Source organism: Sorex araneus, chromosome 1 (genome assembly GCF_027595985.1).
Source record: "Sorex araneus isolate mSorAra2 chromosome 1, mSorAra2.pri, whole genome shotgun sequence".
In the NCBI taxonomy this organism is placed as follows: domain Eukaryota; kingdom Metazoa; phylum Chordata; class Mammalia; order Eulipotyphla; family Soricidae; genus Sorex; species Sorex araneus.
Genome location: NC_073302.1, coordinates 1,371,059 through 1,385,341, shown reverse-complemented (window position 1 = coordinate 1,385,341; position 14,283 = coordinate 1,371,059). Strand labels below are relative to the sequence as shown.

The 14,283-nt window shown below is 66.4% G+C and overlaps 1 protein-coding gene across 10 annotated transcripts in view; it reads left to right on the top strand.

Annotated features, from left to right (window-relative positions):
* Nucleotides 1-10,897, top strand: part of VAV2 (vav guanine nucleotide exchange factor 2) — a 49,217-nt gene extending 38,320 nt beyond the window's left edge. For 4 of the 10 annotated variants that reach the window (XM_055132986.1, XM_055132971.1, XM_055132980.1 and 1 more), the window contains 9 exons: nt 269-396; nt 833-907; nt 1,943-1,995; nt 2,565-2,681; nt 3,554-3,641; nt 3,990-4,113; nt 6,250-6,307; nt 6,698-6,852; nt 9,616-10,897. In XM_055132986.1, coding sequence (XP_054988961.1) covers nt 269-396; nt 833-907; nt 1,943-1,995; nt 2,565-2,681; nt 3,554-3,641; nt 3,990-4,113; nt 6,250-6,307; nt 6,698-6,852; nt 9,616-9,827 — 1,010 coding nt within the window. In that variant the 3' untranslated portion in view covers nt 9,828-10,897. Of the gene's footprint in view, nt 1-268; nt 397-832; nt 908-1,942; nt 1,996-2,564; nt 2,682-3,553; nt 3,642-3,989; nt 4,114-6,215; nt 6,308-6,697; nt 6,853-9,615 lie in introns of all 10 variants that reach the window. The other 6 variants (XM_055132994.1, XM_055132988.1, XM_055133008.1 and 3 more) reach the window with 4 other exon arrangements.
* The last annotated feature ends 3,386 nt before the right edge of the window (nt 10,898-14,283 follow it).

Sequence of the window (14,283 nt, the reverse complement as noted above, 5' to 3'; positions counted from 1 at the left end):
CTTGCACTGAGGGAGCAGCCTGGGGAGCTGGGCGGGGCCCCCACTTCCGCTCTGGCCAGGCCCTGGATCCGACCCTGCCCGGGTTCTCACGCAGGGGACCCCCATTTGTTTCCCCCGTGGCTGATGGTCCTTCCCTCCTTGTGGGCCTGGAAGACCCCCCCCATAGGCAGCCCCCGCAGTGGGCTTGTCACTGGCCACTCCTCTGCGGGCGTCGCCTGCAGGCTCTGGGCAGCCCGCGAGCTCCCCAGTGAGCTGCGTGTCCCCGCAGGTCCCAAGATGGTGGCTGTGCAGAGCTACCACGGCAGCCCTGCGCCCCCCGGGAAGCCGGTGCTCACCTTCCAGACGGGCGACATCATCGAGCTGCTCAAGGGCGACCCCGAGTCCCCGTGGTGGGAGGTGAGCCTGGCACCACCCTGGGTGTGGGTGACCCCAAGTCTCCGTGGCGGGAGAGGGGCCTGGGACCGGGCACTGAGGGGTTGGGGTTCGCAGGTGGGGAGCCCCACGGTGCTCCAGCACCTGCCGCGGGAACAAGTCACACAGGACAGTTCACCTGAAGCTGGCGTCTGTCGGCTGGGGAGCGGGACTGCCCGCCCGCCCGCCCGCCCACCAGGGCCTGGCCCCACCCAGGGCTCACCACAGGCCTGGCCTCGCCATGAGACGCAGATGTGGCTGCAGCGGGGCAGGTGGACTCCGGCCCGCCCGTGTCCCCCTGTGTAGTGGCCGCCAAAGGTCACACGGCCACAAGGGCCGGCAGCGGGCAGTGGCCACGTGGGCCGGCAGTGAGCAGCAGCGCTCCCCTGTATGGCCCGCGCTGACCCGTCCCTGCTTCCAGGGCCGGCTGGTGCTGACCCGCAAGTCGGGCTGCTTCCCCAGCGCGTCTGTGAAGCCGTGCCCCGCGGACGGGCGGGTGAGTGCCGTCACGGGAGCTCTGGTGTAGCGGCCCCAGAGGGCAGGTCACCTGACTGAGGGCCGAGGGGCCAGCGTGCGGGAGCTGGGCTTGAATGGGCACCTCGGGTGAGCGTCCCTAGTGGGGGCTGTCGCAGGGGCTCAGTCCAGCACTTTCCTCTGCATGGTGGGTCTTCCAACTTGGACCCCACCCCCACCACCAGACAGGCCCCGGGCCTTCAGCTGGACATAACCGTCCAGCCGGGCAGCTGGCACCGTTCCGAGTCATGAGAGACAAGTCTCTTGGCTCAGCCAGTGATAACGGAAGGACCCCCACGGAGACAGGAAGGATACCCACAGAGACGGGGACCCCCATGGAGACAGGAAGGACCCCCACAGAGACGGGGACCCCCCACGGAGACAGGAAGACCCCCACGGAGACAGGAAGGACACCCACAGAGACGGGGACCCCCACGGAGACAGGAAGGACCCCCACGGAGACAGGAAGGACCCCCACGGAGACAGGAAGGACACCCACAGAGACGGGGACCCCCATGGAGACAGGAAGGACACCCACAGAGACAGGGACCCCCATGGAGACAGGAAGGACCCCCACGGAGACAGGAAGGACACCCATGGAGACAGGAAGGGCCCCCACGGAGATGGGAACCCACAGAGACAGGAAGGACCCCCACGGAGACAGGAAGGATACCCACAGAGACGGGGACCCCCATGGAGACAGGAAGGACCCCCACGGAGACGGGGCCCCACAGAGACAGGAAGGACCCCCACAGACAGGAAGGACCCCCACGGAGACAGAAAGGACCCCCACAGAGAGTAGGAAGTGGGACCTTCCCCCGTGGCCACTCTTCATGTGGGGCCCTGGGCTGTGCCTCCAGTCACAGGGACCGCAGCAGAGAAGGTCGGCCAGGCCAGCTCACAGGGACCTGGGCCTCAGTTTCCCCGTGTGCATGGTGAATGGAGGGGAGGGGAGACGGGCTGGGGGACCCAGGGCCAGGTCAGCGCTGATGAGCCCCCTCCCCCGCTGTCTCTGCAGCCGCCCGTTTCCCGGCCACCATCCCGCGAGCTTGACTACACCGTGTACCCCTGGTGAGTGTGCCCCGCGCCCGCGCGGCCTCAGCCAGGGTCCTTCTGCCTCCCTGCGCCCCCCTGAGGTTGTACGTCAGGTGGGAGGTGTCAGCGAGGTCCTCGGGCCAGTGTCTGACCCGGGGCCGCCGACTGGGTGGGCCCGGGGTGCGTGCGCTGCCACAAGGCTCGGCGGCCAGACCCACAGGGCTGTGGGGGGCCGGGGACTACGTACCAGACCCCTCCGGGAATACTGGGGGCTGCGGCAGGCAGTGACCGCGCGGCCCCATTATCTGAGGTGCAGCTGGGCCCATCCCTGACGCCGCGTCCCTGGGTCCCCTGAGCCCCACAGCACCTGGGCCTCCGTTGGCCTGCCCTCAGCTCGGGCCCTGAGGCCTCCCGGGCATCTCGCGTGGGCGGGGTCAGCCCCAGGGGACAGGCTGTGGGGGACGCTGGGTGCCAGAAGCTCCTTCAGTGCACGTCCTCCCTGGCGGGAATCCCGCCTCCTGCCCCCGGGAGCCGCGTTTGGGGAGCAAGCCGCGGCTGGGGTGGGTGCTGCCGGCCCCGCTGCAGACACCCCTCTTTCCCGCCAGGTTCGCGGGCAGCATGGAGAGGCAGCAGGCGGACACGCTGCTGAAGCCCCATGCCAGCGGCACCTACCTCATCCGGGAGCGGCCGGCCGAGGCCGAGCGCTTCGCCATCAGCGTCAAGTACGTGCCCGCTGGGTGTCGGGGACCAGCTGGGCCCTCGTGCCCCCGGGCATCACCTGGGGCGATTGGAGACGGGCCCGTCTCAGAGCTCAGGGTCGGGGGTGCGGAGGGGCTCTCCCTCGGCCCGGAGACTGCTGGGCCGCCCTCCGGGGGCTGGGGACGGCCTCGAGCGGGGGCCGCGAGGCCGCAGCCAGTGGGAGGAGGAGTGAGGGGCTGTGTGGGGCGCGTCTGCCTGACCCGTGGCCTGCTGTGTCCACACGCAGGGCTCCCCCGGCTGCTGCCACCAGCCTTCTCTGTCTCTCTCCAGCGAGGGGCCGGGCGCCTAGCACACCCATGTCGTGCATGAGTGTGGCATACACGTGCATGAATGTGTGCCATGCGTGTACGTGCACGTGTACTTACATGGGTGCTTGCATGTGTGTGCAAATACATGTGCATGAGTGTTATGCACAAATGTGCTTGCGTGAAAGTGCAAACGTGTGTGCATGGGTGTGGCATGTGCAAGGGTGTGTGCATATCCGTGATTCTGTATCACGTGTGTGCATGCTTGTGCATGTACGACTGTGTAGGGTACATGGGTGTGTGGGTTTGTCCTTGTGTGAAACATGTGGTGTGTAGTGCTGTGCGTGCCTGCGTGAGAGTCTCCTCGTGCTAAGGCTCAGGTTGCTGATACCATCTGGGCCTACAGAATGGCTGCCAGTGGCAGGGCCGGGCAGCCGGGAGCCCCCGGTCCGAGCTGCAGTCGTGCCTGCTCTGGGGTGTGGGCACAGCTTTCCTGCCCCGACCCTGCAGACTGGGCATGGCGGGGGTCGGGGTGGCTGGGCAGACGGGCGCTGGGCACGTGTCTGAGGCAGCGCCCGCCCCCGACGCAGGTTCAGTGACGAGGTGAAGCACATCAAGGTGGTGGAGAAGGACGGCTGGATCCACATCACCGAGGCCAAGAAGTTCGAGAGCCTCCTGGTGGGTGGAACGCGGGGCCGCCCCTCCCTGCCCCGCCCCACGCCCCCGCCTCCCGGCAGCCTGATGCAGTGAGACAGCATGGGGCCGGGCGCACGCACACTCGGGCTCCCGCCCGCCGTCCCCAAGGCCAGAGCAGGTCACAACGACGATACGTCTCAGAGACATTGGAAGGGAAACTGCTAGATTGAAGTGTTTCCTGACCTGCCTGCCTGGGGACAGGAGAGGGATGGGGGCCCTCGGGGTCAGGGAGGCTCATCTGCCATGCAGAGCTGAGGGGTGGGAGTGAGCAGGCAGGGCTGCAGGAGGACTGCCTGGAGGCGGTGGCATCGGGTCAGGTGCATCTTGCAGGAGCTGGTGGAGTACTACCAGTGCCACTCGCTCAAGGAGAGCTTCAAGCAGCTGGACACGACCCTCAAGCACCCCTACAAGTCCCGGGAGCGCTTGGCCTCTAGGGCCTCTAGCCGGTCCCCAGGTAAGGGCTGCCGAGTGCCCCGAGCTCACAGACGGCCGCTTGCCTGCCCGGGCCCGACAGGCGTCTAGGCGCCTCAGGCCTGCTCTGAGCCGCTGCCCCAGCGCAGTGCCCGGGCCTGGAGATCCGCATGGCCGCGCCCACCGGGCCCCAGGGACATGCCCGCTGCCCACGGCCTCCAGGCCCCACTCTCTCCCCCATGACGCCACGCTAGAGCCGCCTGTGAGACGGGACCCCCAGGAGAGCAGGCGGGGGCGGGAGGCAGGAGCGGGGAAGGGCCTGGCCTTAGCTCTGCTGCGCTGCACTGTGTGCCCGCCCCGCCCTGTCACGGCCTCTGCCCTCCCCTGTCACGGCCTCTGCCTTGTCACGGCCTCTCCCCGTCATGGTCTCTGCCCTGTCACGGCCTCTCCCCTGTCATCAGTCTCTCTCCTGTCACGGCCTCTCCCCTGTCACGGCCTCTCCCTGTCACGGCCTCTCCCCTGTCACGGCCTCTCCCCTGTCATGGCCTCTCCCCGTCACGGCCTCTCTCCTGTCACGGCCTCTCCCTGTCACGGCCTCTCCTCTGTCACGGCCTCTCCCCTGTCACGACCTCTCCCCTGTCACGGCCTCTCCCCGTCACGGCCTCTCCTCTGTCACGGCCTCTCCCCTGTCACGACTTCTCCCCTGTCACGGCCTCTCCCCGTCACGGCCTTTCCTCTGTCACGGCCTCTCCCCTGTCACGACTTCTCCCCTGTCACGGCCTCTCCCCGTCATGGCCTCTCCTCTGTCACGGCCTCTCTCCTGTCACGGCCTCTCCCCGTCACGGCCTCTCCTCTGTCACGGCCTCTCCTCTGTCACGGCCTCTCCCCTGTCATGACCTCTCCCTTGTCACGTCCTCTCCCCGTCACGGCCTCTCCTCTGTCACGGCCTCTCCCCTGTCACGACCTCTCCCCTGTCACGGCCTTTCCCCTGTCACAGCCTCTCCTCTGTCACGGCCTCTCCCCTGTCACGGCCTCTCCCCTGTCACGGCCTCTCCCCTGTCACAGCCTCTCCCCGTCACGGCCTTTCCCCTGTCATCAGTCTCTCCTGTCACAGCCTCTCCCCTGTCACGGCCTCTCCCCGTCACGGCCTCTCCTCTGTCACGGCCTTTCCCCTGTCATCAGTCTCCCCTGTCACGGCCTCTCCCCTGTCACAGCCTCTCCCCGTCACGGCCTCTCCCCTGTCACGGCCTCTCCCCTGTCACAACCTCTCCCTCGTCACGGTCTCTCCCCGTCACGGCCTCTCCTCTGTCACGGCCTCTCCCCTGTCACGGCCTCTCTCCTGTCACGGCCTCTCCCCGTCACGGCCTCTCCCCGTCACGGCCTCTCTCCCCGTCACGGCCTCTCCCCTGTCACGGCCTCTCCCTGTCACGGCCTCTCCCCTGTCACGGCCTCTCCCCTGCCACGGCCTTTCCCCTGTCATCAGTCTCCCCTGTCACGGCCTCTCCCCTGTCACAGCCTCTCCCCGTCACGGCCTCTCCCCTGTCACGGCCTCTCCCCATCACGGCCTCTCCCCTGCCATGGCCTTTCCCCTGTCATCAGTCTCCCCTGTCACAGCCTCTCCCCATCACGGCCTCTCTCCTGTCACAGTCTCTCCCCTGTCACGGCCTCTCCCCGTCATGGCCTCTCTCCTGTCACGCCTCTCCCCTGTCACAGCCTCTCCCCGTCACAGCCTCTCCCCTGTCACAGCCTCTCCCTGTCACGGCCTCTCCCCTGTCACGGCCTCTCCCCTGTCACGGCCTCTCCCCGTCACGGCCTCTCCCGTCACGGCCTCTCTCCTGTCACGGCCTCTCCCCGTCACGGCCTCTCCTCTGTCACGGCCTCTCCCCTGTCACGGCCTCTCCCCTGTCACGGCCTCTCCTCTGTCACGGCCTCTCCTCTGTCACGGCCTCTCCCCTGTCACAACCTCTCCTCTGTCACGACTTCTCCCCTGTCACGGCCTCTCCCCGTCACGGCCTCTCCCCTGTCACGGCCTCTCCACTGCCACGGCCTTTCCCCTGTCATCAGTCTCCCCGTCACGGCCTCTCCCCGTCACGGCCTCTCCCGTCACGGCCTCTCCCTGTCACAGTCTCTCTCGCCTCTTTGCAGCTTCGGGCGCCTCCTCCAACTTTTCTTTTCTCAGTCCTCAGGGCCTCAGCCTCGCTGCTCAGGGCTCCTCCGCCCCGTTCTGGTCAGGTCAGGTACCGCCGCTGCTCGGGCCGGGGCTGCCTGCCCACCCCGGCTCTGGCCAGCTGCCTGCAGCCTGGGGGGGTGGGGAGGACGGGGGGCTGCGGGGCACCCGGGGCAGTGACGCCCACCCGTGCCTGCCCTGCTGCAAGCACGGCCCTCGCCCATCACCGCCGTCGCTGCCGCCAGCCCCGGCCTCCGCCGAGCCGGAGTCCTCGCGGGCCCTGGCTCCCGCGGGTGGCCCGGGGCGGGGGGGCGCTGGCCACGCGGGGCAGGCGCCCGTGCAGGGGAGCGTGGCTCGGGCTGAGGGTCAGCGCGGCCCATGCAGGGGCCCCTCCTGTGTCCCGGGCGCGGGCGGGGCGTGCGGGGCGCCCGCAGCCCCGTGACGCCGCCTTCTCCCCCAGTCTTCGCGCCTCGCATCGTCGGCACGGCCGTGGCCAGGTACAACTTCGCCGCCCGGGACATGCGGGAGCTCTCGCTGCGGGAGGGGGACGTGGTGAGGATCCACAGCCGCGTCGGCGGGGACCGAGGCTGGTGGAAGGGCGAGACCCGCGGCCGGGTGAGTGCCCCCCCGCCTGGACCCCCTGCCCACAGCGCGGCAGAGACCCCGGGCTCTTCCTCTGGCCTCCCCCCTCCCTGGCCACGCCCCACCCGAGACCGACCCTTGGTTCCCCAGAGCACCCCCGACGTTGGGTTTGGGGGTCACTCTGTGGTGCAGGTGCAGCCCCCAGGCTTGGTCTCGCGGTGTCACTGGTGACAGCGTCCGGCCGCGTGCCCCCGCCACCCCTGCCTGCCCCGCTCCCTCCGAGGCCCCTTCCGCTCCCTTCTGGCTTTAGGATGGTTTCAGTCTCTGCTGAACGCGTTCTCACTGTAAGCTCGCACTTCGCGTTTTCAAACGTTTCAAATCGAGCAGTGCCCCGCTGCAGCCCGCAGGCCTGGCGCGGCCGGTGACGCCAGCGGACGCAGGTGTCTGCATCGATGACTTGCCCGTCGCCCGTGCATGGCTTCCGTGTTCCCCGCTTTGTGTCTGTGTGTGTGTCTGTGTTACTTTTCCTCCCAGGTATCCGAGTCTCCTAACTCGCACACCCTGACCCGGTGCGTCCTTATTTCAGGCGTCTGTCATTTTTGTTTACACATATCTGCTTCCTGATGTCAGGGAGTACCACCCCCCCACACACACACACACCCGGTCCCAGTTCACCGGCATTGCCAGGAAAGGCATTAGAGATGGCACTGGGGCCCCGTCTGGCCGAGTGCTCGGCCCTGGTGAAGAGTGACTGTGCTGTGCCCTACCCGAGAGGCGTGTGGTGGCCCCGGGATCAGCTTTGGGAGGGCGCTTTCCTCATTGCACTCCGGTGCGTTCTCCAGAGCTCAGGGGCCCTGGCGTGTGCCGGGCTGAGGTGGCACCCTCATGGCTCCCTCCTGGAATTGGCACTTACCCTGCAGGGTGACACTCTGAAATCAGGTAGTTTCTCCAGCTCCTTCTGTCCGTCATTGAAGAATTTACACCTGCCCGGGCCGGAGCGACAGCACAGCGGGGAGGGCGTTGGCCTTGCACACAGCCGACCCGGCTTCAGTTCCCAGCATCCCATATGGTCCCTCAAGCACCGCCAGGAGTGATTCCTGAGTGCAGAGCCAGGAGTAACCCTGAGCATCGCTGGGTGTGACCCAAAAAGCAAAAAAAAAAAAAAAAAAGAGTTATGCCTGCCCTATTGTTCCCGTCATGGTTGAAAGTGGTGTTTGCCGTGTCTGCTGTGTGGGAGAGCCCTGCTCCCCTGGTACTGCCCGCTGCCTTCCTTGGTTTGGTTTTTGTTTTTTGAGTTTTTGTTTTTTTGTCTTTGTTTTTGTTTTTGTTTTTGTTTTGCTTTTTTGGGTCACACCCGGCGATGCTCCAGGGTTACTCCTGGCTCATGCACTCAGGAGTTACTCCTGGCGGTGCTCAGTGGACCCTATGGGATGCTGGGAATCGAACCCGGGTCGGCTGCATGCAAGGCAAATGCCCTCCCTGCTCTGCTATAGCTCCAGCCCCGAGTGTTTTTTTTAAGATTTCTGAAATTGTGTCTATATTTGTTTTTTGTTTAATATATATGTTGTGTGTGTGTGTGTGTGTATGTGTGTATGTGTGTGTGTGTGTATTGGCCATACTCAGCTGTGCTCAGTGCCTGCTCCTGGCTCTGTGCTTGGGGGTCCTTCGGGATGGGGTGCCAGGACTGACCTCCAGCCTGTGCAGAGCCGCCCAGCCCCGGCTGCCTCCTGGTGGGCCGCCCAGCGGTGGCAGGCAGGGTGTCTGCTGGGTTTGAGTGCTGGACTGAGAAACTCGAGGGCTTTTCCACTGTCCGAGCTGCCCATCTCTGGAAACGCCAGTCGACATTCTCACTCGGAGCCTTGGAAGAGCTTCGGCCAGAATGCCCTGCAGGACTTGGCACAGTTCCCTCTGATGTCCCTGGGCGACTCCAGCCAGGCTCTATCCTCACCTGGCCTGGCCCAGCCACGTCCGTTGCCCGTTGCGATGTCCCCCCTTCCTCCCTGGCTGGGCCGTTGAGTACTTCCATTGACCTGACTTACTGTGTGTCGTTTCTGACTTCCCGTGTGGTGGTCCTGGTTTTCTGCCAGTCCTGACACTGTTCCTGTCCTGTCGTCCGGCTTGTCAGTCCTCTTGAGCTGTGTGTCTGTCGTGATGCTGTGTCATCCTGACTTCCTGTGCGTGTCTCCTGCCTTCTGTGCCCGGCCCCCTGGCCCGCCCTGCTACCGGATTCTTCATTGCATTCAGCTGTTCTTTACACAGAAACCTGTTTACTTTCTCTGGTTTCCGATGAGTCCTTCTGTCTTTTTATAAATTTCCTGAGGCCTGCAGGCTGCGGTTCACACTCCCTGGGTGGCCCCAGGTGCCCGGAAGCTGTCCTTTGGTTTCTGGCTGTCTCTTGTGCCTCTTGGGTCATGCCAGCTCTACCCACGGCTCCCCTTGACTCCTGGTGTCTCTGGGGCAGGCCAGGTGTCCGCCCCGGGACTTCCGGAGCTCTCTCCTCACCTGCACCCTCTCCTTGCCTACTCGCACGAATGTGCACGTGCCCCACACGTGTTAGAATATGCAGATGTGCATCTGCAGACATGCTTACACACGTGTGCACAGATACAAATGTGCATTGCAAACACATGCAAATTCATACTGAGGCACACTTTCCACCCACACATGCCCGTGGAGGCAGCACCTGAGGCCTGCTCGCCTGTACACGTCCATGTCTGGAGGCATGCTTGCCCATGCACCCCCACGTGGAGGTGTACTCGCCGGCTCAGCCTCACCCGCGCCCCCTCTCGTTTGCAGATCGGCTGGTTCCCTTCGACGTACGTGGAGGAGGAGGGTGTCCAGTGACGCGGGAGGCTGGACAGGACTGCGGGCTTTCTTGGGAAGCTGCAGCCCCAGGACTCTGGGGCCGTGCCCGCCGGCATCCGTCCCCCCTCGGCTGCAGGCTGGGGCGGGGCTCCATAGAGGAGCGGAGGGCTGACCCTGTGGGACTGTTGTCACTGGAGCCCTGAGCCCGGGAGCTCGAGGGTCTTGCCTGCCCCTCGGGGCCCTACTTCTTGCTGCTCCAGGGCCCGAGCCCAGGCTGCCTGTCGGGTGTGCTCCGGCTTCTCCTGATCTCGGCGGCCAGCGTGTATAGAGACCCCCGGGGTGCGCCCCCCACCCCATGGTACTGTTCTTTGTCCTGAGTCCCAGGATGTCCCTGTGCCTGTCCTTGTCCTGCTGCCAGAGGCATCACGGGAGAGACCGCCCGGGCCCTCTGCGCGCGCCACTCAGGCAGCCCCGCCCCCGAGCCGTGAGCTGGCCGGGCTCGCCCCGAACAAGTGCTCTTGGGGGCATCTCTTCCCCATGCTCCCCACTGCCTCCTGCTTTCTCCGCGTGTGGCGCAGAGGATCCGGTGGCGCCCGGGCAGGGAGCAGCCTCGGCCTACTGCGCGCACGCCTGGCCCACGGGGCTCTGGCTCGGCCCACCCAGAGTGTGGGGGGGTGGCCGGAGTGGGGGAGACGCCAGGCGGGCGTGGCGTGCGGATGCTGTCCCTGCGGGCATGGCCCTCACACCCCGGCCAGGCTCTCCCGCCGCTGTGTCTGCAGTGTTTTGTTTTTGTCGCTGGGGCTTTGTTTGATCACGTTTGTTTGGGGGTTGGCTTGTTCATTTTCTAAGGGCGGGAGCTTTGTCATGATTCCCCCCAAGCTCCCGTCCGGTCTATGGGTACGAAGGAAGAGACTTTTCCAAGAGCAGAGCTGGGTGTCTGCACCCGTCACCCATCTCCCAGCCCGGGGCGCGCTGCTGCCCGGGCCAGCGTCATGCACGTCCGTCCCGTGTCTGCTGTCTGGAAGCCTGAGAGGGTCGGCGGGCTCTGCGCCATAGGGGGCAGGCAGGGGGTGGAGGGGGTGGCCCTGGGCCGGAGATTAGCTGTGAACACATAGGAGCCTCATGCATGCAGGTCGGGGGCCTGGGGGTCCCTCCAGTGGCGGGACTCAAAGAGCAGAACTGTACATTGCCAATGGGATTTTTCAGACCACGGTTTTTACTGCCAATAAACCTGCGTCCTCTGCCGAGGGAGTGGCCGCGGCCTTGCCAGGGAGCAGAGTGCCTGCGTCTGTCTGTCTTCATGTGCACGGTCAGCCGTGGGAGGGGATTCAGGACACGACGCCCCCTCTGGCCTGCCTGGGGCGGTGGGCACCGTGGCCCACAGGCAGCAGAAGACTCCCTGCTCCCGGGAGAGCGTCTGGAGGCGCCCTCGGCCCCCCCTCCCGTCTCCCCGCCCTGAGCTCCCCCAACACACTAGTGACACACTGGCTCTGTTAGGACCTTCTGGCCCATGCTGGACCTGGAGCTCCTGCCATCACACATGGGCTGCAGCAGGGCCCCAGCTTGGGCCTCCCCGTGGCCCGTCACACTCAGCAGGTGGAGACCTGCTCCAGTCCATGTGGGAAGTGGACGCCAAAGGGTCATCTGGACCAGAGGCCCCAGATTCACTTGACCTGCCAACTCCTTTATAGAGAATAAAAATCCCTCAGTGCGCCCCCCCCCCCCGCTGCAAACGGAACCCTGAGACGTCACAGCGCAGATGGGCACCGCCAACCTGGATTAACACAGCAGGGGGCGCTTCAGCAAATGCCACATTTAACACAGGCCTGGGGCCGTGTAGAGAAGCGCCAGGTCACCATTGGCACTGTCAAGTCAATGAGGCCCCCGCGGGGATCATGGGTGCGTGTTGGCCTGCATCCTCTGCATCCTCACGGGCTGTAAGGGACCACGTACACATCTGGCTCGGTCAGCAGACAGCTCGGAGGGGACAGCGGCAGTGGGGAGGACGTGGCCCTGTACCTAAGACCAGGAACGATGCTCTGGCGTTAGGGATGGGGGCGGGGTCCAGGCTTCCTGTGGACACTTACGTCCCGAGCTGGGGACACTCACGGGATGCCCCCAGCTGGCCACAGGGAAGAGCTGGGCGGGCAGGTGCTCCCCAAGCAGGGGGTTCCTGGCCTGTGGCCCCCCCACTGGGGAGCGGATGTGGCCACTAACTGTGACTGGGTGCTGCCTCCTGGGCTCGCTTGCAGCAAAGGGAGTTTCCCGGGAGGGCACCGCCGGCCACAAGCTGCAGCGAGGCGGGGAGAAGGCAGGGCACCCTGGGGAGAGGCCTGAGAGGGTGCCGGCCACCGGGACGGACACGCATGGACACAGCAAGGGGCTTCGAAAAGAAGGTGCCCAGAGCTCAACAACGGGGGCGGTGGGGACACGCCTCGGGCCGCCCGCCCCGCCCGGTCCTGGAGTGCGGGGTCTGCGGGCCAGGGGACGCCGGCCCGTCTGCCGACCTGGGAGCGGACTCAGCGCCTCCGTCCTGGGGTGGGGGGAGAAGGAAGGCAGGCGACCCCCAGCGTCTGCAGCCCGCGCCCCGCGAGCCTGGCGGCCCGGGCGGGGGTCTCCTGGGGCGCTCCGGCCCCTGCCTGGGCTCCCCAGCTCACCGCTGGCCCCCAGAAGCGGCTCGGGCTCCTGCCCAGGCCCCACGATCCCTGCAGGGATATGCCGGCGTCCTCGGCCCCTCCCATTGGCTGTTGGGCGGTCACGTGGCTGCAAGGGAGGCTGGGAAGTGTAGTTCCCAGTGGGGCCGCGCCGGACAGCCACGCGGCTGCGATGGGGCGACTCCCGCCTTGCTGCAGCCCCTGCCCCTCGGGCACGTGTGCAGCCCGCTGACGCAGGCGGTGCCCGCCGCAGGACCTCCCGGGGCGGATGTCCCAGGTCCCCGGGTCAGTGGCCGCAGCTCTCACCCCTGAAGACCTTCCGTCCTGCTGGCCGCCCTCCCAGGCTGCTTCCTGCTCTGGGCTTCACGTGCTCAGCGCAGGGAGATGGGCGTGGGGGAGGGGGTCAAGGGGCGCTGGGGGCCTGCGCAGGGCGGGGTAGCCCCCTGGAGCAGAGTGGGTCTGGACGGCCCCCGATCCAGCTCTGCGGAGGGGCCGGGCCAGGGCCTGCCCCCACAGCTGCCGTTTCCTGATAAGAGCAGTTGGGGGACCGCAGGCGTGGGCAGGGCCAGGGGTCCCACACGTGACCCCCGGGAGCTGTTTCTGCTGAGGCCCAGACCCAGAGGGCCCAGAAGACACCCCCTCACTGCAGCACCCCTGGGTCACTTCGGGGGCCCTGTGCCCTGGAGCAGCTGCTGGTGGCGGGGCCACACCCAGCGGTGCTCAGGGGCCCCTGCAGGATGCCGGGCACTGTTCCTGTTGTGGGTGCGAGGACACGCCTCCACTGCTGTACTATTTCTCCGGCCCCTGCATTTTAAAGCGTTGTCACTGGGAAAATAAAATCTTTGCTTCCCAGTGCAGCCCTCAGATGCTGTCCGGGCCCGGGGTGTGACTGGGGAGCACAGGGCACATGCTGGGTCCCGGGTACGAGTCCCGACTCCGCGTTACCCAGGCACACCAGGTGTGGTTCCTGCAACAAACGAAAAATAAGTTCTGGAAGCTTCCCCAGCCCGAGAGGCTGGTGCTGGCGCCTCTGCCGTGTTCGTGCTCTCCCAGCTCTCGCCCACACTCGCCCGTGCCAGTTTTCTGCCCCGAGTTGCTCACGTCACCCATCCAGCACGGGCCTGACGCCAAGGCCGCCCCTGGAGGCGCTGCCCCAAGGCCACTGCACCAGGTGCTGGCCAGGCGCCACCGTGACCGTGTCACCCAGCGTCACCTCACAGGGACACACAGTCCCTCCAGCCTCTCCCCCTGCCCCACCCAGACTCCGGCCCAGTCCCAGGGCCGTCCGCAGACCCTCCCTTTGCCAGCAGGAGGGGACAGGCTCTGGGCGGGGACAGCCGTGCCCAGAGACACTCAACCCTACCCAGAGCCTGACTGCTGCCTCTGCCCACTTCCCAGACAGGGAAACTGAGGCTGGGCCAGGGGAGGTCGTCCTAGAGGTGTCTTGGCTGGAGTCATCACAGTGCCCAGCGGGCAGCGAGTCCCACACGCTGACCCGTCCAGGTCCAGCCCTATGTGAGGTTCCACTGGCTGTCTCAGTTCCATAGAGCAGCCTGGTGAGTGACCGAGGACCCTCTGCTCACTCTGGCCACGGTGGTGGGAGCAGCACAGAGGGACGGGCCAGCCTGGGCTGCAGTGGCCCACGGCCCTGCGTCCTCCACGGGGAGCAGATCCTGGTCAGGCTGCTGTCGGGCCTCGGGGCCACGTCCCTCTGGGGAGCCCTGCGGAAGGACCAGCCGGGCTTCCCCTGGGGCAGAGGGCGTGGGTCAGAGCCTCTGTCCATAGCAAGGAGCCAGAGGGCAGGGTGCAGGCTCAGCTGGAGCCCAGGACGCCTCCTCTGAGAAGTCCATCTGGGTTCTCAGTGGGCGAGGGGTGCTTGCTCAGTCAGCCCCGCGGTGCTGTCGGGAGGGGAGGGGGCTGGCTGTGGCCGAGACCTGTTATGCCCATGTCCTCCCGCCAGCCCAGCCCCAGGCAGCCGGCAGTCCCCGTCTCCGAGCTGGCTCGC